Genomic DNA, 25,549 nt, shown 5'->3' on the forward strand with positions numbered 1-25,549 from the left:
CAACACTTATAGCTATTGTTGTTGTTTACACAGAAGAGACGTGGCAGCCCTAAAACAAACATCCGGAAATGACTTTCAATTAATTGCAGATTGGTTTAAGTAACACAAACTAACATTAAATGGACCAAAAACAAAATCTATTAATTTTACTTCCTACACTAGAAATTTTCCCCAAATGGGTACTTTAAAAATTGGTCAATCATTGTCAATTCCTGCATCACAATCCATCAAATATTTAGGTATTATTGTAGACCACCATTTTAAATGGGATTTTCAACTGAAGTAGTTGAACAACAAAATTAGAGGCTTACGCTCTGTCCTAGGTAAGCGATCAAATAAGAGTGTGCGATGCGGCCGGCAAGCGCGGTGCGGACGATGCGCACGGTCAGAGCATTGGCATATCTACGTAGGCATAAGCAAAGAAAGAGTTCAAAGCGAGCGTTTTATCAGTCCAGTTCGGTCAGTTGTTAGTTGATGGTGAAAACGAGAATAATATATTGTGGACTAATCAGCGTAAAGTACTATTGTTGGATAATATATCTTTGAGTTTATCCACTATCTGAAAGCAAAAAAGGGAAAGAAAGCCAGCAAATCTAATTTATTTAGAAATAGCATGATTGGGTGAATTTCATTACATGTACAGTGAGCTGAGGCAACCAGGAATAATTCTTTATTCTATGGATATGCAAGAATGTTGCCCAGTACTTTTGATGACATTGCAGAAGCTATTATACCAGTAATTAGACACTCTGTAACTAATTTTCAGCACCCTATATCAGTGGAGGAGCGCCTTTTGTTGATGCAAGCAATGCGTCTCCATTCCTTATCTACAATTATTCGGTTGTGGTAGTGTTTATGGCTCATGTCCCAAAGAACAGCACTTAACGCTTCCGTGAAGTTTTTAGACATTTTAAAAACGCGTTGTTTCAAAATGATACATAAAAGAATCCCAAGGCGTTGGCCGTTCGCGCGACTGACGGGTACAAAATCAAATAATTTAATCTCCTCCGCCGCCTCAAAATCCTCATCGGTCGCGCGCTCCACTCGAAGTCGCTGACGTAGGATAGTTTCATTAGCTAAAGTGTTTTGATAAATACTCTTCGATCGCGTCGCCCTCACTGCAGGCTTCTACCGCTCACGTAGGACGGGGCTTAGAATAAGGCAAGAGTGTCAAAACATTTCTCCAGAATGCATAAGAAACGTTCAAAATGAATTTGTAGCACGTTTAGGGCATTGCCAAATAGTACATGGTTTACATTTTGAACACTTATTAAAGATTTAAAAGAACCCCTCTATTATATTTTTATATTTTTTTACCCTTATTATATTTTTGAATTCAATTGGATTGATTTTACCTTCATTTGATTGTTTTTAAGAAAGAAAACGTATTTCATATTAAGTTTATGAAATACGTTTTGTTTAACGCCCTGTATTTTAAAAACAATCGAATGAAGGTACATCAAAATGTTTGGAATTTTGTGGAGAATCCAAAAATATAATAACATATAGGGTGTCCCATTTAAAATAAGAAAGTTAGTATTAGCCCCGCCTACGTGGCACACCATGCATAAAAACTTTTTATTGTAGAAAATGCGCAACTTACAATCTCAATTTACGTGTCCGAGCGTTTTTCCGTATAATAATATATACTTCATTAATAATAATTTATCAACTGCATGAAATTTAAATTAAAAATAAATTTAATTTAAAGTAATTTTAAATGAATTAAAAAGTGATGTTATTTAAGAAAAACCTTATTTTTTTTAATATATTTCATTCACTGACAGTCCAGAATATTTTGACTGAAGCATTTCTGTAGCTGTTCCTGAGAAGATTAACCTAACTTATGATTCTAATCTTAATCCTCCAGATTTTATTTTCTAGGTGATACAAGAAAATGATTAGATAAGATTCCTGCTAATAAACCACTATTTATTAAGTACAAAAAATACAATAGAGACCAAACTATTAACACTAAGAACAAATATCTTCATATAAAAAAATCAATACCACCTAATTTAAGTCAAAACTTTTTCACTAATATTCGGAACGACGTTTACAGGATTATATAACATAGATAGTCAACTATACCCATATAATATTATTAATTATTAACCAAAGTAATTATTGTGCCAATCATATAAACAATTCTTTATTAATAGCATTAGGTAATAGAAATAATTTAAGATGCATTTCAACTCGTGTAAGCTTTAAAAATAATGATTTAATAAACAAGCAGTTTTGTTCATGTTGTTAAATTGTGGCATATTCTACTCAAAAAATAGCTACTTTTCAGACACATTTTTAGTTTCCTAAACTGCAAAAGAAGAAAAAATATAAGCTAGGAAATATTTAGATTTGTTAACATACTCAATATTGTAAATATGAACTTATTTATAATTAAATTATATTTTTATTATTTATTACAATAGTTAATTATTTGGAATTAATTTTTGTAATATTTGTAATACATTCCTATATATGATTTTAATTTTTATAAAGACATTCCTAACTACTGGAATTTTCCTAGTATTTTAAGGACCAGCAGAATAACTGTTATATAAAAAAATTCTATTCACATTTTGAACTCCAGACCTTTCAAAAGGGAAACTGCTTTACACCCAAGTAGTGAAACTGGAAAGACGAAACTGATAAGGGTGTAATTTCTCTTAATCTCAAAACAGCACATGAAACAATAGACAGAAAAATATTTATTAGTAAATTCAAATATTATGAAAAAAAGGTAGAGTTTTGGATTGATTTTCACAATATATGTAGACTTGGAGTACCCTAAGGTAGTATTTTGGGTGCATTATTGTTGATAATTTACTTAATTGACATCAACTTTTTAGAGGAACTGGAATTCATAAATTTATTTGCTGATGACACTTTGATAGAATGTATGAGGTAAGGATTTAAAGCAAGAGAAGAAGAAATTAAATTTGTTGCTTAAAAAGAATAAAATAATCTTTAAAATAAATAATCTGAAATTGAATGGAGGTATATATTTGGATGCAGATTTAAAATCATAAAATTAAATGTTTCAACTTTGAGTTAAAGACAATTTGAGTTATAGAATGGGCTACAGAAATTACAATGTACAAAAGTACTTTTGTCCATTGTGGGAAATGCTTTGTCAATAGAAAGATATTGTAAATATATTTAAAAGACCATTTTTAAAAAAATGTCATTTATGGATTTTTAAGATATTTATTTTTCTATGATATATCTAAAATTTCAAATACATCTGAACTTATAAAAAATAAATAGAAATTAAAATATATATTTTTAAAATAACATTTAATAACAGGCTTAAGCTATCTCTATAGGCTCTATAAGCCATTCCATTTCAAACTCTTTTTTTTTTTAATTAAATATAGATTTTTGTGTGGAATAAACTATAATTTTCTTCAGTAACAAAATTGCCAAAGATCTTTAATACAAGTATATAAGCACCTAACTAAGTTTACATATGTATATGTACATCCAACTTTGATGTCAAGAAGAAAAACATGTTCTATACTTTTTTGAAAGTTAGTTGCTACTCGTATATATCAATAGCTGCTTTTAAATAAAACTTAGTATTTAAGTTTTAGGTAATGATTGAAAAAGATTTGAAAATTTAAGTAATTGACAATATTTTAAATATAATATATTATTTGTTTACTGTTAATTATTACAGCAGACCGTTTGTATTTTGATAAACGCAGAAACTTTAAGACTTTATTTTCACATGTATGGTGCGCTGTTAACAGGTTAGGCTTGAATGCATCTAAATGAGAGCATTACTTAGTTACTCTAGATCAAAAACAACCTTAAATTTTAATTACTTCATTAATGATACTATTTTGACTAGATTAGAGCAAATTACTGATCTTTTACCTTTGATTCTGAATTTACATTCGTTCCACACTTCAACAACATAGTAAAGTCAGCTCTAAGAAGGCTTGGGTTCATAATTAGAATTTCTCAGAGTTTTACTTTGGAATCTACATTAAACCTGTTTTTCTGTTGCTTTGTGAGATCAAAACTGGAGTTTGGCTGTATTATATGGAACCCGCTCTATCAGAATCATCCTGGTCTCATTGAATCTGTTCAGCATAGATTTGCCTTTGTTTTTTTTGTTTTGGCCTTTGGCAAAATAGCATATATCCAGTTAGAGGGTTTGATCATCGGCAAATATTGGAACGCTTCAATCTACATCCATTACATCTCAGAAGAAAGATCTTCTCTGTAAAATTCCTGCATGGGTTACTGAATGGATTAATATATAGTCCTGTACTTCTTTATGGTGTACGTTTCATGGTGCCTAGGCTTAATGCTAGACATCCTGTTAAAATCGCCGCTATATAAAATATGTGCTATATTTAATCGGATCTGCCACATGTGTGATATAAATTTCTCTCTGGTTCATGTGATTTTCGATATCTTGGGGGATCACTACTCTTGGGACTAAGACCCAAGTTATAGTTAGTAGGTATATTGCAGTTAATTTGATTTTGTTGAATATGTGATTATCTTGTTAAACTTTTATAATCGGGTTTTTATATCATACTAATAGATATTTGTTTTAATTTTTTGGATAACTTTTGAGATTCTGACTTTACCTTTTTTCTTTTCTGTTCATTCATTCTTTTAGATTTGTTTTGTCTTTTTTTTTCTTTAAACTATATTTTTCATTGTTTTGCAACTGTTTCCTGTCACTGGGCAAGTTGTCTGTTGGAAATAAAGGCTTATTATTAATTGTTCACAGATAACAAACTTGGTTCCACATAATCTTTTGTTATCAAAGAACACATCATCGCGTTTCCACTTAGACATCGATTTTTAGTGTTTTTACTGACCGATGCACTATTTTCGAAACGGTAACAAGAACTAATTTTATTTTTAAATGCAGTAATGTCCAAGTTTGTTTTAAAAGTCCACAATTTCCCCTTGAAGGTCACATACATTGGTTTCCGGCATTTGATGTTTTTATATTGGCCTCAAAGGACTGAAGCTTTTACGATTATCCAATTGAGAGAATATTTTTTAAGACATTATCTTTGTCTAATATTCATCCAATAAAAATAATTTTTTTAATTGCAAGTTAGTATGCTAACAAGCAACTTATTTTATTATTAGATTTAGACAAATCAGACTTTACCAGCTATCATTCAGTTGCCATAACATCTCAGATTCCCAAGCTTTTCAAATGAATTGTTGCTGACTACCTAAATTCTAAATTTAAAGATATTAATGACCCTAGGTAACATGGCTTCATTTGTGGGAGATCAATTGCAACCAACTTGGTGGTATATTAAATTGTCTCGTTGTCTGCCTTGGAAAATGGACAGGTAGTTGATTCCATGTACACAGATTTTTCCAAGGCATTCAACAGGGTCCACCACCAAATTTTATTCTGGAAATTGAAGCATCACAGGTTTTTATGGTAGTTTTTTACAGTGGGCCATATCTTTTTTGTCAAATTGGAGCCATATTATCAAAATAAATATCTTTTTAGCAAAGCCTTACACAGTTGACTGTGGAGTTCCTCAAGGAAGACATCTATCACCTGCTTTTTGATATTTTTGTCACAGTGTTTCAGGTACTGTTCAATTCTCCTATATGCGGACGACTGCAAGATTTGGTGAGTTAATAGGGGTAGTTAATAAATAGTTGGTAGGAGTTTTCTGTGGGACTGATCACAAGGGTACCACAAGGGTCAGGGTTGGGTCCTATACTGCTTCTCATTTACATAAATGATCTTTCTTTTTGTCTAAGTCAGGAATTCAACACTGTACTATTTGCTGATGATACTACCTTTTATGTAAGTTATCATCCTTCAGAAATTCACAGTATTAACTACCATGCAGAATGTTCAGAACAAAAACGCCAGAAACCATTCAGAACAAAATCTTTCTGAATGGTTTCTGGCGAATCGTCTATCTTTAAATAATTCAAAATCACAAAGTGCAAATTTTAATTTAAAAAATATCAATTCAATACTTAAAAAATATCAAATCATTAAAATTTATCACAGCAACTTTTTCTTTATAGTAATCTTGTTCAGGTAACTTCTAGAGAAACCCTTTTAACAGCAATTTCCATTCCCATTTAATGTATGCCATTTTATTGTGGGGTCATTGGAAAAGCTTTTGGACAACCACTGCCATATGGAAAAAGCTTTTAGACAACAAAGAAATTGTATATGCATCATGTCTGGTCTTGGCTATAGGGATAAATGTCAAAATTCTTTTAAATCTTTAAAAATAATGACTCTACCCTGTATGTACATTATGCAGTGTATGTTGCACATCAAGCATTTGAACCTATATAATTCTCATGAAAACATCCATAATTATCCTACATAAAGCAACACCGATCTTGTACCTGATTTCTGCCAACTTGAGAGATCCACAAGAGGTTCCAGATACCTATGTGTAAAGTTCTATAGCTGTGTACCAGCCAGAGTAAAGGTTTTAAATTTATGTTTTTTTTTTATTTAAATTTAAATTTATTTGATATTTCTATTTTATATTTTTATATGTATATGTACAAATTACGTAGTAACTTTAGTTTTTTTAATATTTAATCCCTAGTTAAAGGTAATTGTTTGTATATTATTATGAATAAAGTATCTAATCTAAACTAATCTAATCAGACCTTGACAAATTCCATCATCCACTAGTGCAGTCTTAATGGAATGTTGCTTAATATCCAAAAATTTAAGCATTTACAATTTTCAAGAAATCTTGATCCTCCATGTATTAAATACTTTTTAATAAGGCTAGGATAGAATCAGTAGACATTACTAGGGACTTGAATGTGTTTTTTGATCCTTAAAAGACACTAAAGATTTTCTTAATATAAATGCTCTGAAAACATTATATGTGAGTCTGGTTTGGCCCATTCTGGAGTTTTGCTGTACAGTGTGGTCACCTTATCATAAATGTCACAGTGACTCTAGAAAGAATTCAAAATAAAAGTTTGATGTTGCCCAAAAATGAGAACTCTACCAGATCAGATTTAGTATGATGGCCTAAGAAACCTTTTAAGACTGAAAAAGCTCTCAGAGAGGAGAATAAAATTTCATAGAATTTCTATAAACTTGTTGTAGACAATCAAATCAACTGTTCTGAGCTTCTGTTAGAACTGTCATTTTTCATACCACCAAGGCAATTAAGACCAACTAATCAAAGGACCTTTAACCCCAACATCACAGGACCCTTTATGGACAAAATAGCTCAATAAATTGAATAATGTGCAGTCTGAATGGTATGGGGCCTAATCTTTTTTATAAAAATCTTGGACAAATTAAAAGACAAAACTGAAAACCCCAGATCTTTCGAAGAATAATCATTTGACATAGTTTGGTCTCTTGAGAAGAGCTTGACTATATATAGTAGTGCTTTCCAACTACCATGTTGCAATTTGGATTGTGAGCATTTTATGATTTCTGATTTCATGTTGTTTAATGAATAAGTATTTCACACTTAATTGTTTAATCTTAATTATGTTTAAGTTTTAATTAAGTCCTTAACTAGGTATTAGTTATCAATTATGTACTTTTTTACTAATGTAGTGTTTATACTCTTAAGTGTTAAGCATAATTTTATTGTAAACTAGCCATGATATGGACAGGTATCTGATTAATAAAGATAAAGAATTTATTATTATTAGATCATCAACTCAAAGTTCTATTATTTATTTTAATGAACCTATATCACTACATGAACTAAAAAAGCAGCAGTCCAATGTAGCTGAAAAAAGTTCACCAGGCATTCAGAGACAAAGATCATCCTGCATTACTGGTCCTTAGTGAAGGACAATTTGTTTGTTAAACCTTTTTAGTGAACAAGGTTTAACAAACAAATTTATTTTATTAGCTTTAAACTTATATTATTTTTTGTATTTGTGGAAGAAGTATTGTTACATATGTTTAGTTATTTGTTAGATCATTTATGAACCTTAAAATTGGACTGCATGCCCCTTCTCGTAATACTATTTTTTTATGTTCCACCATCATACCAATTATGGACACAATTCATTACTTTCTATAGGTCAGCTCACCTTGCTAATGATATCATTATGTTAACCCTCTTATTTCTCTGATCAGAAAGTCTTTAAGAGGCAACTTAAGGGCTGTGAACAATTTCATTTGTATATACCAATAATTTAGTTGTATATGTTTATATTATTGGGATATTCTCCATAACATAATTATGTGATTGGTCTATTTATTTTTTGAAGCTAGTATTGTTAAAGTTTTTCTTTTGTTTTGAGTCTGTTATTATACAGTATTGTGCAAAAAGATAGCAATATTGAACTTTCCTGTTATATATCTTTTAGTATCTATTTTATAAGTAAGGTTTACATATTATTTACAAGAATAGTTTATATTTTCATATTATATCATAATAAATAAAACACCAAATTGTTTTATGCAAATTTATTATTCAAAAATATAGCAACAAAAAAATAGTTTTGATTCTAAAAAAAATATAACCCAACTAAGTTAAAATCAATTCAATATTTCGTGTAGTACCCCTTCTCCTGTATAACATCTGCACATCGTCTTGGCATGGACTCAATTAATTTCATAATATAGTCATTGCTTACTTCTTTCCAAGCCTTTTCCACTATTTCAAAGAGAATATTTGTATTAGAGCATGTGCCTGATTTTGGTGTCAATGTAATGCCATAAATTCTCTATAGGGTTTAGGTCTGGCGATTGAGATGGCCAGACCATTACATTTATTTTTTCATCGGATAGCCACCTCTTAAAAAATTGAGAAGCATGTTTTGGATCATTGTCATGCTGAAATATGGCTGTTACTGGCATGACTTCATCCATATATGGCACTAAATGTGTTTGCAGAATGTCTTTGTACATGAAACAATCCATTTTGCCCACTATTTTTACTATGGGTCCCATGCCACAAGCCGAGAAACATCCCCATACAAGAATATTTCCCCCTCCATGTTTAACTGTGGGGCAAATGTACTTTTTGTTTAATCTTTGTGCACTGGGGCTTCTGACGTACATCACTCCAGTCCTGAATAAATTATATTTAGATTCATCACTAAACACTACTTTCTTCCAATCAGCTACAGACCAGTGGACATGAGATTGGGCAAAGTGAAAACGAGCCTTGACGTTCTTCTTTGAGAGTAACGGTTTTTTGGCAGGGCGACGAGCAGGTAAGTTGGCATCAAGTAATCTTCTCCTTACAGTACTGGAACTGAGGTTTAGTTCTCCACCCTCTTTTAATTTTGCCAAAATTTGGGAAGAAGACAAAAAAGGATTTTCTTTGGAAATTCGTAGCGGCTGCCTATCCATCCTCAAATTTGTTTTTCTGGGTCTACCAGGAATGGGCGCCGGTGCAGCTGTTCCAGTAAGGCGAAATTTTTTGCAAACTCTGGATACAATTGACCTGTGAAGCCATAAGCTTCTTGCAATGTCACTCTGCCTAACACCATTTTCGTAATGCTCCACAATAATTTTTCTTACATCACCAGAGACGGTTTTTAAGCCACCCATTTTAAGTTAATTCTGAGATTCAAAAATAACAACTCTACAGCAGGTAAATCGATATTTAACTGATAAAATAAATGCAAAACAAGAATGTGGCTATATTTATTCACATTGTCTAAATAAACAAACATGAAGTTCCTTACTCTGCATTGGCATTCTTATGATATCTGGGTATATTTATAAATAATACAGAGGCGTGTACTTAAAAGTAAAGAAATAATATGGAATAAATAAAGGAGCAAATAATATTTCTGAAAAAATCACTTGTTGCTATATTTATGCACAATACTGTATATTTTTGCAGTTGTTATTCATATAAGTAATGCTATGACTATTATTTAATTATGGTAATATTATTTAAGTATTTTGTATTTAACTTTTATTTACATCGGGTCTTTCACCCATTGATTAAAAAAAACCTATGCAGTTATGGTCCTATTTTATCATATATTATTTATTTAGAATAAAGTCACCTGCATCATGTTCAAAAAACAACTAGGACATCTGAACCTGAACTTAAACTTTCAATCAGTATGCCATCAGGTCATAATTCCAAATTGCAATTACAGACACTGACAGGCAAGTCTCAAGACTTGTAAAAAAAAAGGCTATTACACCTTCCTTTAAATAATACCTTACATCAAATGTTGCATAAGCTTAGAGAAAATATTTCCAAAAATAGAGAAATAATAAATAAGTTTATTACTTGAATAATTTAAAATCGATTCACTTTCCAATTTTCTTTTCACTTGAAAGAAACTTGAAAGAAAAGGCCTACATTTTGGAGGATGATGAACCTGCCATTAGAGTAAGAATACTTTGGTTCTATACTATTAAATTACTATTAACACAAATATTTGTTTCTAATACAATTTTGTTTCTAATACAATTTGAGATATATTTTATATTTTTATGTGAAGAGATATATTAGTTCTTTTAGTAAAAAAAACTTAATAAATAAATTTATTTTTTTAGTGTTCTGTATCTGGTGTGGCTGCCAGAACTGAGGTGTTTTGGTATCTTGCACTACCCACATTCACTTTAACAAGAAAATCCCTGTTCTCCTGTGAACATCTGTAAAACCTCTTCCCAATTACACAAAAGCTCACATTAGAAAATGATGAATAGAGCTCATGTTCATTGGATGAATAATTTGAGATCTTAAATTAGATATTATGTACTTTTAGTGTTTAATTTTGTCATGTTTTTTATTGATTTATATACTGTATGTTCTTGACTGTTCTATTAATGGAATTGTATGTACTTTAAAAATGTTGATTCTTTTTATAGCATATTATATTTAACACGCATATATTGTTTATTTGCATTTGTTTATGACAATTTTTTCTTTAATAATAATAGAGTACCTATAGTTGGATCAATGGATCTTTGCGTTCACGTCACTAAACTATCATTCAACTCAACACAATTGTTTCTCATCCGCTCTCTTTCTAATTTAGACAAATCAAATGAGAAAGAGCACAGAATGTAAGTCTTCAAAATACTCGACCTACGGTCGGAGCGACAGTTACGAGTTAGACAAGGACAAACATCCGATCGCATGTGTATGATAAACTTTCAACATCATTGGCTCCCCGTCGGGTTTTAAAATCGATTATTTCCTTCCGGGAGGGTGCCCGTTTTCGCAAAAATGTACTAAATATAATAAATTTTTTATATAGAAGTATACTGGTATAATATATGTTTTATGTTGAGATATTAAAAAAATAACTTGTTTTCTTCTAATGAACAAAGGAAACCACGGCTTGTAAATAAAACAAGTTTTAATTTAGAATTTGCTGTAATAACACCTCATGTTTGGTACATTTTGTGGAAAGTTCTTTGTACATCTTAGATCTTCGTCTGCAACCACAAGCAACCATGTTTGTTTATGTTCTCGACTTTGCTTTGCCTTGCCAAAGAGTTTTAGAGAAATTTGATTTGTTTTGTTTTCTAATTTACTGTTCATTGTTGTGTTTTGTGTTTGGTTGAAGCTCGATTGAAATAGTTTTTTGCCAAACCTTTTTCTGTTTTACAAACAGTTCTTTCATAAAGACACAAGTTCTTTACATTTTCATAAAGATGTAAATGTACTGGATATGTGGAAAAAATCATTAGAGAAATGTACACCAGAAGTATGGAACGCTAAGGTTTGCCACACTGAAAAAATAATCAAGGACTGGTATGATAGGGAAGTCATTATTGAAAAGATACCCCAAATTCTGATTAGTTTAAACAGTGAAACTAGCTCGGAAGATAGTGACAGTGGTTATTCATAACTGAATTTTTTATCTTAAACTTATTGATATTTTTTTGTTCAATGAGAGAAAACTTGTTTTGAAAAAAATGTTTTGGTGTAAGAATATTTGGGTAACGGTATAATATACAGGTTGCTCCATTTCTTTTAGCATATTATTATAATAAGTATCTCTTATTAACTAAATCTCTTGTTTGTAAAAAAAAAAGAAAAATTTGAATGGAGGTACAAATGATTCATTTTTTGTTTTTTTTTGTCAATAACTTGTTTTTAGAAATAGGACTGCAATAAAGTAAATAATAATGGTTTTGTTTAAAACGCTCATGAAAACATTATAATTATGTCTCAAACCTTCATACAAAGTGTTAAAGCTTTTCATGAGCGTTAAAGGAATAAAGTTCATGGAAATTTATTGTTATATAATAATAAGCTTTATTTCCAACAGGTTACATATACCCAGTTACAGGAAAATCAATTAAATATATAAATGTACGAATGCATGAATTGTTTTAGATTCATGCAACTAAACTATAAAAGAACTATAAAAGAATTGCTATATAATAAAAAAAAAAAGTAGTGAACTTGAGAAAATAAATAATAAAAAATCAACACTAAATTAGGATAAGAATCAAGAATTAATTTAAATCAAAAGACCAAAAAAAAAAAAAATTAGTAAATAAATGTATTCAAGCTAAAAACTAAATAACCAAAAACTAAATAACCTAGCCTCCCCCACCGACCATACGCAGGTGATTCAAGATAAGTGCCAAATCATCATGGTGAATGTCACAAGAATCAGCAATAGTGTTAAAGTTTTGACACATAAAGTGAATAGGACTCTGGTACAGAATGTTGGACCTGGCTGTGTCCAAGTTAAAAGCTGGACACTGTCTGGATCCTAGGCGTGGTATATGAAAGCAAATCCTTTGCAAAAGGGATGGGCAGTCAATTTTATGGTTAAGTAAATTAAACAAGAATTTCACCGAATGCATTTCTCTCCTCTTCACAAGTGACCGTTCAGTATATCTAGAGAGCAGCAGGTTATGGTCAAAACCCCTTGGAGGATAGACTCCATCATCCTTAAATGCCAAACATTTAAGGAATCGCCATTGGACTGATTCTAATAGGTGAATGTGCTGGTTGTAAATGGGAGACCAAACGAGGGAGCAGTAGTCCAGCCTGGATCTAACAAATGCATAGTAGAGTGTTTTGGCAGTGGCAGTGTTCAAAAAAAGTTTGCAATTTCTAATAATAAAGCCTAGCATGCGAGTAGCTCTAGAAACAGTATCTTCGATGTGAGGGATAAAAGAAAATTTTTGGTCAAAGGTGACTCCAAGATCCTTAAAACAGGTAGACCTTGCCAGAGACTCTCCATTAACTGAGTAATTAAAGGCAATTGGACTTTTGATACGAAAGTAGCTGGCCACATTACACTTGGAAACATTAAGGTTAAGCCGATTCAAAGTGCACCAATGGTGTACAGCATTCATGTTCTCTTGCAGTAGACCACAATCTGCTATAGAGTCAATCCTATGGAAAAGCTTTAGGTCATCAGCATATGCTAACCGAGAGCAATTGAGGGTGGAGATCAAGTCATTAGTGAAAACGTTAAAGAGAAGGGGGCCCAAGTTAGAGCCCTGAGGAACTCCAGAGGTGGGTGAAAAACAAGCAGATCTAAAGCCTTCGACCACTACAAACTGAGAGCGGTCAACTAAATAGGAGTTAAGGAGCTTTATCAAGCGATCGGAGAATCCAAACTGGCGTTCAAGCTTATTTAATAGGATGAAGTGGTCAATCTGGTCAAAAGCCTTTTGAAAGTCTGTGTAGATAACATCGATTTGACTTCTATCATTAAGTGCTTCGCACACAAACTGAGAGAAGAATGCTAGGTTTGTAGTACATGAGCGGCCAGAAACAAAGCCATGTTGATCGTTGGCCAGCATGGACTTAACCTTGGGAAAAATTAATTTATAGAGAGCCAACTCAAATAACTTTGAGAAATTGCACAGAATGGATATAGGGCGGTAATTCTCTATTGTTCCAGCATTGCCCTTTTTAAAGATAGGGCAAACTTTACCTTGCTTCCAGATATTGGGAAAAATACCTGTGTTAAGGATCAGATTAAAAATGTGGAGCAGAGGGTCTGTAAGTGCAACAGAGCAGTCCTTAGCTAAAAAACTAGGAATTAGATCTGGGCCAGAGGTCATTTTGCTTTTGAGACACTTGCTCGCCATTATAATGTCGGTCGCCGCGAGCGCGACGACGTCTATGCAAGTTAAGGGAGGTTCAGAGACGACAGGATGATCGCTAGGAAGTGAGTTTGTGTATACACTCCTGAAATAATCTCCAAAAGCGGACACAATGATGTCAGGCGTATTGTATGATTGGTTAGAAAGCTTCATTGAGTCGGGGATTTGAGACTGATTACGTTTGCTTCGAATAAAAGACCAAAATTCACTCGGATCGGAGGTTATATAATATGTATACTGTCTATTTTCGATGAAAATCATTCTTTATTAAAAATTGTTATAAATATTTTATTGTGAAGCAAAAAAAAATCTTATGATAACTTTTATGAGGTCCTAAAAGACACTGTGTATGAAGTACCTTATAGTACTTATGTCAAAAACTTGGAATTAAAAATAAATATGTATCTCAAAAAATTCTATGAAGAACCTATTGCATTTATAAGTAGAAAAGACATGAGTAATTTAAAGAAATATTCTACCAGTAATAAACAACAGCAGGTTGAAATAGACAGCAAATAGCTATAAATAAATTAGCTGCCCTAAAAGTGACAATATACTAAAAACAAATTTCAAAGAATCACAGATTTCATCTCTGGTGAAAATCGCCGCCACAGAAATTGGGCCTAAAAACCTATTATCTTTTTTAAGTTTAAAAATTAAATGCCGCTGCCACTGATGCTGGTTTGACAACTGATTGATTCATATAAACATCGACCTTGAACACGTGATGACTTAAACGCAAAGATCCATTGATCCAACTATATATTTGGAGTTATTATATGGATTATTTTAGCTTTATTGTTGTCAAATATATACACAATGTTAAAAATATATATCATTAGTATTTATTATCCATAATTTGTAACAAAAATTTAGATATATCCAATTTTGTTGCCTTAATTTATAAATATTCACTTTTAAATCTCAAATTTTTTCTATCCTAAATCTGATGACTATTAAATTTAATGCACCCTTGATCCGAAACTATATCTTTATTTGAAATGCATATTTAATAAATATTGATTTTTCAATTATCCAAGCTTTACTTCATCAATTAAAAATAGCAATATCTAATTAGGTTTCTTATAAGCCATAAAAGTGTTAAAATTTAAAATTTTTGGTTTCAAAAATAAATACATTAAGAAAAGTAAATAAAAAAAATTCACCCTTCTGAATATAATTAAAATATAAAGGTCAACAAATTTGATCCATATGTACAATGTTGCCATTTCAGGAAAAATCAGATTACCTAAATTTTAATGACTGATTGTCTTAAAAGTCTATGACTGAGTAGTTTGGGCTATACTTGGTTATAAGTTTATGATCCAATCGGTAAAAAAAAAAACAAATAAAAACTATAATATGATGCAGATACCTGCTTTGAGGGCACCCCCATAACCTCTTGTGTTTGATTTTCATATTGAAATTCCAATATTACATTATCTGGCTCTAAAACTTTGATGTAATACATTTAGCTAATATGTAGAATATCTTTAATGACATTAGAAAAAAAGTACTGATGGATTGTTAATAAATTGGTAAAATATTGATAAAGTTCTACATTTGTTCTCCTAAGGCTGTTATGTAAACAAAAGTAAAATAATACTATATCTTATTTTTTTAGTTAATGCAAATAAAGTATTGTTCCATTAAACCAGGAAACAAGTTATTAATTTCAGAGATGTAGAGGGTGTATTCCAGTGAAGAACTGTGACATTTTATACAAAATGATAGATCCCTATGATTTTAAAAACTAGGGCATGACTATTACTACAATGTATTAAACATTCAAAATAGGCTTACCTCATTAAATGCCATGTTAAAGGTAGATTGTGTCCTCTATCAATAGGAAAAAAGTTGGCTATTCAACTCTATTACTGATCCCTTTCACTATGAATGTCTTGATCCAAACAAAAAAATAACAAACTTCAACACTCCATTTTCTTTAACATGTATTATATGTATTTTCTTACAGAATTTTTGAAATCACCAATGGATTTAGAACTGAAATATTTCCTGAAAAAAGAAACAAAAAATATTTCCAGCTGTGTGAAACCTACGCCCGTAAAATTGTCCCGTTTCTAAGACTAGTCAGACTATTTGGATTCACATAGGTAGAAGGTGGTAATTATGTTAATTAGTACTTGTACCTAAAGTCCCTCAAAAGAGTAAACATTTAGACAACCACTATATTTTCTCCCATAATTAAATCAAAACTCAAAGCACTTAAATGGAATGGCAATCTTGAATCGCCAATCGCCATTGCTATTTTTTTATTTTATTTACATGGGTATGTGAATGACAAATCACTGTCCGTACTGTCACGTCAACTGTCAAAAGTCATTTTTTAAGCCACATTTTTGTATTTGAAAGTCTATAGCCGATTTTCAGCGTGGAATGGTTCTTAGTTGGTAGTCTCCAATAGCTATATTCGTGTGAACGCTGGTTCTGGTTTCGGTTAACCGAATTGATACCAGCCGTATTCGTTTTACATTTAATGACGTCATTGTTTACTTTTGGTCTGTCATATCTCGAACCAGACTGGCGAGGTGGTTATGTGATGTGGTTTGGATTTGTTTGTAAACACGAGATAAAAGACAAAATTGTTTTTATTGATAACATTTTTTTATTTGAACTTGAATATACAATACTAAGATCCCACAGGGTAGTAATAATTAAGCAGTATTTAATTTAAATCAAAAGAGCAGAAAAAATTAGTAAACAAATGTATTCAAACTAAATAACTAAAAACTAAATAACCTAGCCTCCCCCACCGACCATACGCAGGTGACTCAAAATAAGTGCCAAATTGTCATGGTGAATGTCACAAGAATCAGCAATAGTGTTAAAGTTTTGACACATAAAGTGAATGGGACTTTGGTACAGAATGTTGGACCTGGCTGTGTCCAAGTTAAAAGCTGGACACTGTCTAGATCCTGGGCGTGGTATATGAAAGCAAATCCTTTGCAAAAGGGATGGACAGTCAATTTTATGGTTAAGTAAATTAAACAAGAATTTCACCGAATGCATTTCTCTCCTCTTCGCAAGTGACCGTTTAGTATATCTAGAGAGCAGCAGGTTATGGTCAAAACCCCTTGGAGGATAGACTCCACCATCCTTAAATGCCAAAAATTTAAGGAATCGCCGTTGGACTGATTCTAATAGGTGAATGTGCTGGTTGTAAATGGGAGACCAAATGAGGGAGCTGTAGTCCAGCCTGGATCTAACAAATGCATAGTAGAGAGTTTTGGCAGTGGCAGTGTTCGAAAAAAGTTTGCAGTTTCTAATAATAAAGCCCAGCATGCGAGTAGCTCTAGAAACAGTCATATCTCAACATCTTCGATGTGGGGGATAAAAGAAAATTTTTGGTCAAAGGTGACTCCAAGATCCTTAAAACAGGTAGACCTTGCCAGAGACTCTCCATTAACTGAGTAATTAAAGACAACTGGACTTTTGATTCGAAAGTAGCTGGCCACATTACACTTGGAAACATTAAGGTTAAGCCGGTTCAAAGTGCACCAATGGTGTACAGTATTGATGTTCTCTTGTAGTTGACCACAATCTGCTATAGAGTCAATCCTATGGAAAAGCTTTAGGTCATCAGCATATGCTAACCGAGAGCAATTGAGGGTGGAGATCAAGTCATTAGCGAAAACGTTAAAGAGAAGGGGGTCCAAGTTAGAGCCCTGAGGAAAGAAGCCTTCGACTACTACACACTGAGAGCGGTCAACTAAATAGGAGTTAGCTTTATCAAGCCATCGGAGAATCCAAACTGGCGTTCAAGCTTATTTAATAGGATGAAGTGGTCAATCTGGTCAAAAGCCTTTTGAAAGTCTGTGTAGATAACATCGATTTGACCTCTATCATTAAGTGCTTCGCACACAACTGAGAGAAGAATGCTAGGTTTGTAATACATGAGCGGCCAGAAACAAAGCCATGTTGATCGTTGGCCAGCATGGACTTACCCTTGGGAAAAATTAATTTATAAAGAGCCAACTCGAATAACTTTGAGAAATTGCACAGAATGGATATAGGGTGGTAATTCTCAATTGTTCCAGCATCGCCCTTTTTAAAAATAGGGCAAACTTTGGCTTGCTTCCAGATATTGGGAAAAATACCTGTGTTAAGGATCAGATTAAAAATGTGGAGCAGAGGGTCTGTGAGCGCAACAAACTAGGAATTAGATCTGGGCCAGAGGTCATTTTGCTTTTCAGACACTTGCTCGCCATTATAATGTCGGTAGCCGCGAACGCGACGACGTCTATGCAAGTTAAGGGAGGTTCAGAGACGACAGGATGATCGCTGGGAAGTCCTGAAATAATCTCCAAATGCGGACACAGTGCTGTCAGGCGTATTGTATGATTGGTTAGAAAGCTTCATTAGCCGTCCACACACACAGAGACTTCTCTCGAGATTTAATCCGTCGCGGTTCAAGTCGTATGTTTTTGGCGGACTTGGTATGTCAGAGGTAAAAACTTTCGTTAGCACTAACGTAAAGACATATTTATGAACAAATCTGACAGACTTAATATGTTGCAGACAAAACCGTATGTTAGTGGATATAATCTGTACAATTATCTGCAGACTATGCCTGAAAATAAGTGTGTGGCCTCGGCAAAAGTTTTGAGAGAACGCGATCGTAAATAAGGCTACTAATTTTTGTGTTTATAGGTATGTGTGAACAGGGAAGATGCCTAGCATGGTCAAAAAATGGTTGTTGGAAAGAGAGTCTCTAAGCCACGTACCATTATTAAGAGAAATAAAACAAAACGAACCTATACATTTCAAAAATTATTTAAGAATGGATAGTGCAACTTTTGCATTAGGATACCTTATACCGAAAACATGTGCTGTAATTTTTGAGGAATTAAAGCAAGAATATTTAAAGGTAAGTAATTTTATTATTAGAATTCAATAAACAAAAAAAAATATGTTTAATCCTCTGTATGTATCGAAATATAGAAATTTATTTTCATTACATATTAGAAAATCTAAAAATATAATAATATACAACATTCTAATCTGTTCATTAATACAAACAAAATATTCAAATTATTATCTAAATATCTTGTGGACCTAAGTTGCTTGAAATTTCATTTGTCGGCCAAGTATTGTTTATGATTGAAGTATCTACTATATCTACTGACCGAGATAGTTCTTTTAACAATCCTTTTGTTAGTATTTTATTGATTAGTGTTTCTGCTAAAATTTGTTGCATGGAGTCCATTTTTTTTAACTTAGCTGCGAATTAATCCCGATAGCTTCAAATTCATTCGGCGGCGGCGTATCAGTATTTTGTTTCAAAACTTGAGTACATGTTCTCATGAAGTCCACTTGACTTTCTTGAAATGATAGTTTCTTTTTTTTAATTACTAGCGGTTTCTCTATTACTGACTTTTTTTTGTGACACGACAGTTTGCGGAAAGATATCTGAAACAAAAAAAAATGTATTTGACTTTAATTTGAAATAACTAGAGGTAGATTAGAAAATGTTTATTATATTCTTAAATAAACTTTTGTTTTCAGTTTCCAACATGCAAAGAAGACTGGAGAAGTATCGCATCCGGTTTTGAATCCCGATGGAATTTTCCTAACTGTGCAGGAGCCCTAGACGGAAAGCATATCCGAATAGTACCACCACCAAGAACAGGTGCTCTGTATTATAACTATAAACAATTTTATAGCGTTATTCTGATGGCGTTAGTGAAAGCGAATTGCGAGTTTATTTATGTGGACGTTGGAAAGCAAGGCAGAATGTCAGACAGTGCCGCTTTCGAATGGACTTCATTTTATAAAAAACTGCTTACAGGCAATTTAGGTTTTCCAGACAACAGTGAAACTAAAGGAAATCTAAACTTTGTTATTATTGGTGATTCGGCATTCCCTCTACAAAATAATTTATTAAAACCATATCCAGATAAAGATTTAACCTATGAAAGAAAGATATTCAATTATAGATTGTCTAGGGCACGAAATGTTGTAGAAAATGCGTTTGGTTTACTTGCCGCCCGTTTTCGGATTTTCCACACCAGTTTGGCAATGGATCAAAAAAACATAATTAAAATAGTCCTAGCAGCTTGCACTTTACATAATTTTTTAATAAGAAGTAGTCCGTCTTATGCGGCAGCTGCCGACAAAGAAAATCTTACTACACATATAACTGAAAAAGGGGAATGGCGGTCAAAAGATGTGGAACTCGTTTCCCTCTCAAAAAAGAAAAAAGGTAAAGCATCCATAGAAGCTAAGAATAATAGAGATAAATACTGCGAATATTTTAATAATAAAGGAAAACTTGATTGACAAGATCAAATGATCGAAGCTGATAAAGCATAGTAGATATTTTCTTTCTTGTTAGTTACAAAATAGATACTTAATTGATAATATGAAATAAATGTTGTGAACAATTATTCTCTATGTATTTTATTATTTGAAACAGATTTACTTACCTCCACTGAGTTATGTGTATTTTCGTCATCTTCAGTTATTTCTGAATGCTCTGTTTCAATTTCACTTTCTTGTGACTGACTCTGTATCTCCAAATCTTCACTTTCAGTGCTTTGTACCGGTACTTCTTGATCACTTGTGAAGAGCAGAAGATCAAAGTACCATAAACGGGGCTCGTAAATATCATCGCTTGCTGCCCCTGTCCTTTGTGAATTGAATACTTTTTTCAGTTCCTTTCGAAAGCATCCACGCAAATTTTGAATTTTTTTGCAAACAAAATCACGATCTGCCTTAGGATGGACTTTTTTCGAATATTCCACCAAATTTTCATAACCTCTGTTCTTTAAATTTTTGTTTGAGTATTCGTTAGATTTTATTTTCCATAATGCCGGATGACTTTTATATATTTCGATAATTCCTGACAGAAATTCTTTTCCCATAAACCGTGTATCAATATTTTCACTCATGTTTGTATTTTATTAAATTGCAAGAGACTAAGTCGTTAAGAAAACTATGTACGTTTGTGGTTCTGAAATAAATTTATCTTTTGCAAAGTCTGTGCAGGATCAAGATCGGCGCGGCGCTCGCACACTAACCTACGTATTTGTCTCGAGACTTTGACCATTCCAGATAAAGTATGCAGAGAACTCTGCATGTGTGTGGCCGGCTATTGAGCCGGGGATTTGAGACTGATTACGTTTGCTTCGAATAAAAGACCAAAATTCACTCGGATCGGAGGTTATTTTGTTCTCAATACTATCGATGTACATTTTGTAGGCTTGTGCAGTTAGAGCTTTAATTGTCTTGCGCAGAGATCTAAATATCTCTAGATGGTGATTAGACTTGGAAATCTTAAAATCGCGAAATGCTCTTTCCTTCTTATATATATTACGAATTATGTCCCCCAAAAACCAGGGAGGGAAACGTCTTTTAGGTTTTACCTTGAAGGGTACCGCTCTAGCGAAAGTGTTGTTCAGTATACCATAAAAAACATCACGTGCAGAGTTGACGTTCTGCTGCACCATGACAGGCGACCAATCAGTATCTAGCAGCAGCTGATACAAAAGCGGAAAGTTAGCATTTCTAAAATTAAATTCCTTTATTTCAGCTTTATTAAGGGGTAGGTTATTGAGAGAGATAAGGCCTGCATGGAATTCAAATGACAGAGAAGGATGGTAGGTATCCTCCGGGACAAGAGATGCACCGCTGTTAAGTACAGAGATATTAAAGCTTGCAAAGATTAAATCCAAACAGCAAAGATTGTTATTTACCACGTTATTAAATTGCTTAGGAAATCAAAAGAATTACTTAGAAGTTGACGTTTACTATTGGAAGATACCGAGTGTTCAATATAAATGGGGACATTAAAGTCTCCAAGGATGATCACATGTTCAGAATAGATTACATTAACCATGGAAAAGGCTTCGAGAAAGCGTTCTAATTGCACGGAGTCGATGGAAGGAGGAACGTACAATACAAAAATATACAGTATGAAATGATTAAATGATTAAATCAGTTATAATTAAACCAGATAAAATGGAAAATGTACACTTTTTAATTAACGATAAGTCCATATATATAGAGGTAAATATTTCTACTTGCCATTTAATTCTTACTGGTAGCTTTTTTGATACTTCTTTTTTACTAAAGTAAATAAAACTACATACATCATATAACTCTCGGTTACTACACTGCAGAAATAAATGCAGAGCCTTTATTTCTCAATAATTTATTTAATAGCCCTTTAAATTAGTAGGTATTTTGTTTTTAATTTTTAAATGATGATTATACTTTTGACTAGTTAAGACAGGTGGCAATGACAGGCCACTTTGCTCAGTTTGGTATAAATTCTGAAAATTTTGATGTTGCAACAATAAAAAGAAAGGAAGCATTAAAGTTAAAAGTAAAGTTTTAATATTAGCCCATGCCAATATGTGTATTTGAAACATAACATAAATATAGCAAGAACCATAACCAATAAAAAAAAACAGCAGAACCATTGCATTCGGGTGGTTTGGTATTGGTTATGCGTTGACGTCATTATTTGTAACCAAATACGTCAAATATTCTGTTAATAGTGTCAACTAGCTATCAACCAGAGCCAAAACCGGCGTTGAATCGAATACAGCTAATGCGTTTCTGCGTTTTATTCTGGCAAAATAGGAAAAACCGTGACGTCACGGATCAGCTGGTTGGCGTTTGGTATTTACCAATAATAATAATAATAATTATAATAATAATAATAATAATAATAATAATAATAATAATAATAATAATAATAATAATAATAATAATAATAATAATAATAATAATAATAATAATAATAATAATAATAATAATAATAATAATAATAATAATAATAATAATAAAATCGAACACCTGAAGAATGTTTGGATACACTGAAACAAAAATTATCGGTATATGCAGGACGGTTTAAAAGATATAAATCCAGCAATAGCAGAAAGCAGGACAACGCGCTTTTCGTACGCTCGGAGAAATCTTTTTATAGAAAACTTAAGTTTTCAACCAGTCCTTGCGAAAATAACTATCCAACCAGCGATGAAATTTCAACATTCTGGAGTAGTCAATTAACAACGACAACACCATGTAATAACCAGGCAAGTTGGATAGATGAAGAGCGACAAAAGTCTCAACTTTTCGAGCAAATGCATCATCAGCCATTTACCGTTGAAGAGGTCTCCACTATAATTAAGACCACGTACATAATTGGATGCAACAGGATGGAAGTTCAGAATCACCTCCAGCGGATCTAATATTAAGGTGTCCAAAAGTCCAGTTAGCTGGACTTTTATTTTTTTTATATTTAGTAAGGGCTTTGTTCTTTTCATTTAAAATAAGTCCAAGACTGTAGGTTAACCAAGGTGCTGCTTTCTTACTAATTCTTATGTTTTTGTAAGGAGCATGGATATCAAATAGGAAGTTAATATTTTGGGATAGAAAGTCAACTTTTTTATTTATATCTTCAATATAAAAACAATGGTCCCAATTAACTTGGACCAGGTCTATCGAGAACTTTTCCAAGTCAATGTTTTTAAGATCGCGAATTTTAATTATCTTTTGCAAGTATGGTGAGGATACAAAACGAAATTTGATTGTGATCACTAATATGAGAAGCAACGGTCCCACTCTTATAGAAATTTTTTTTACAATTACCAAAAATCAGGTCTAGACATGTAGCAGATGTGTTTGTAATACGTGTCGCCACATTTATTAGTTGGTCATACCCGTACGAATGTAGTGCAGAATATAAAGAGTTAAGCCTCATCATATCTATATTTAGGTCTCCAAATACTATAGAGAAGTCATAATTTACTAATATATTTGGAATGATTTCATCAAGGAAATTCAAGATTTCAGATATCCGAGTCTTAGAAGGTTTATAAATAAAAAGTGAGGCAATTTTGTGGACTCCGACCTTGACATATAATTGTAAATATTCAAAATCTACATTGTTGACCTTGATATCAACTTTTTCAGAGTAAAAAGTTGAATTAATGTATATACCAACACCTCCCCCGACTCTGTTTAGCCTATCCATTCGATAAAAAGCATATCCCTGCAATTTAACTGCATCAGATGTTATGGAACTTTTCAACCATGTCTCACTAACACCAATAATATCAGTCTTTTCATTCATAAACTGAGCAAAATCTGCAAAACTTGGCAAAAGAGATCTTATATTGATATGCTTAAAAAATCAGTATTTTGTGTATTAATCATTATTAAAACAACCAACCAGAATATCAATCATATTTAACTTTAAATTTAAGTCTTTTGAGGAAGTTTAAAAAAGAAGGACAATTTCTGTCAAAATTGGAATGATCAATTGGCAATGATTTCTGTCTTTTTTGCAAACTAGCTCTGACGCAATTTATAAATTTTTTTTCTTCAGTTAACTGTATGATTTCGACTATATTTGGAACAAAAATTTTCCTTCTCCTTACAGTCCCTACTTGTGTGACCATAAGCACAACAAGGAAAACACTTAGTAATACGCTGGTAGTCCTCAATGTTTGACTTTCTCCATCCAACAAAAACATATTCTTCCTTTAGAAGCTGCTTGCGAGGATTATACTTCTGAGCCTCATTTACATTAAATTTATTTCCCACAGTGGCATTAAGTGAATTTTCAAGGCCTGAAGAGATTTCTCATCCTGGAAATGCACTGCAACCCCTCCACGATTTTTTTTGTGTTATTAATACCGGTTTTAATTTCGCCTGGATTAATATTTTTAGCTATCTCAGTTAAAACGTCATCCTGGTTAGTTGCATTATTACTCCTGACAATAAGAACTGGCGAATTAGACCTCACTACGTCGCTATATAAAACATTATTGGGGTTGTTCATGCATTTAGCATTATTGTTCGATTGCAAATCAACTGATCTATTATTCTCATGAGATTTCAAAACCGATTTTTGTAAACCTATTGTATATTTGTAATTTACAAGCAACTTCTTGCTCAATTCAAGTTCTCTTTTCAAACAATTAACTTTTTTCTCCAGCAGAGAATTATTATTAGCTATAGTAGCTATAGAATTAAAAGAAGACATTTTCGCGTTACAATCATTGCAGAACCAATGAATATTTTGATGGTCAGTCAAAATTTTAAGCCACGTATCCTTAATTGAACCGCAGATAGCATGAAATTTTTTAAAGCAGCCGCTGCATTTAATTACTTTATTATTTACAATAAAATTGTCATTGCATTTGGCACACTGATTTACTAGAATATCAGCAGGCATATTTAAATTAACATTTAATCAGTTAGTCCCAGCGAGACATCCTGTATACTCTGCAGAGAAAGGCTGCACAACCTGACAACTCTGCCACGAGAACACTTACTTGATGTTAGAATTCTACTGCAATACTCGATCGTTCATGTCTTTTTGCAGCATGGGGAGCCCAGGAGACACCTTAGGTTAGGATTGGCGGGAAAATGTTCTTACCAAAATATCACCCGTTATTCGGCAATCTGCAGATGTAAGTAAAAATATAAACTGAAACTGTAGCATCCAAAGCAAATTTAACGTATGGACACAAATTCTAAATTATTGCACTC

The 25,549-nt window shown here is 32.5% G+C and overlaps 1 protein-coding gene and 1 long non-coding RNA gene across 4 annotated transcripts in view; one reads left to right on the forward strand and one right to left on the reverse strand.

Moving 5' to 3' along the window:
- LOC126746296 (serine/threonine-protein kinase 26) overlaps positions 1-16,333 on the reverse strand; it is a 231,244-nt gene extending 214,911 nt beyond the window's left edge. For 2 of the 3 annotated variants that reach the window (XR_007663854.1, XM_050454472.1), the window contains exons 1-2: positions 16,174-16,333; positions 15,827-16,039 (exon numbers count right to left, since the gene is read on the reverse strand). Coding sequence is in view for 1 of the 3 variants with exons in the window: in XM_050454472.1 (XP_050310429.1) it covers positions 15,827-15,841 (15 nt within the window). In the remaining 2 variants the exon portion in view is untranslated. Of the gene's footprint in view, positions 1-15,826 lie in introns of all 3 variants that reach the window. The other variant, XR_007663855.1, reaches the window with a different exon arrangement.
- Positions 8,539-10,829, forward strand: LOC126746302 (uncharacterized). The gene is made up of 2 exons (XR_007663857.1): positions 8,539-9,183; positions 10,493-10,829. It is a non-coding gene; the product is annotated as an uncharacterized LOC126746302 (long non-coding RNA).
- Positions 16,334-25,549: the final 9,216 nt, after the last annotated feature.

The sequence above is a fragment of the Anthonomus grandis genome, chromosome 17, assembly GCF_022605725.1.
Source record: "Anthonomus grandis grandis chromosome 17, icAntGran1.3, whole genome shotgun sequence".
Lineage (NCBI taxonomy): Eukaryota > Metazoa > Arthropoda > Insecta > Coleoptera > Curculionidae > Anthonomus > Anthonomus grandis.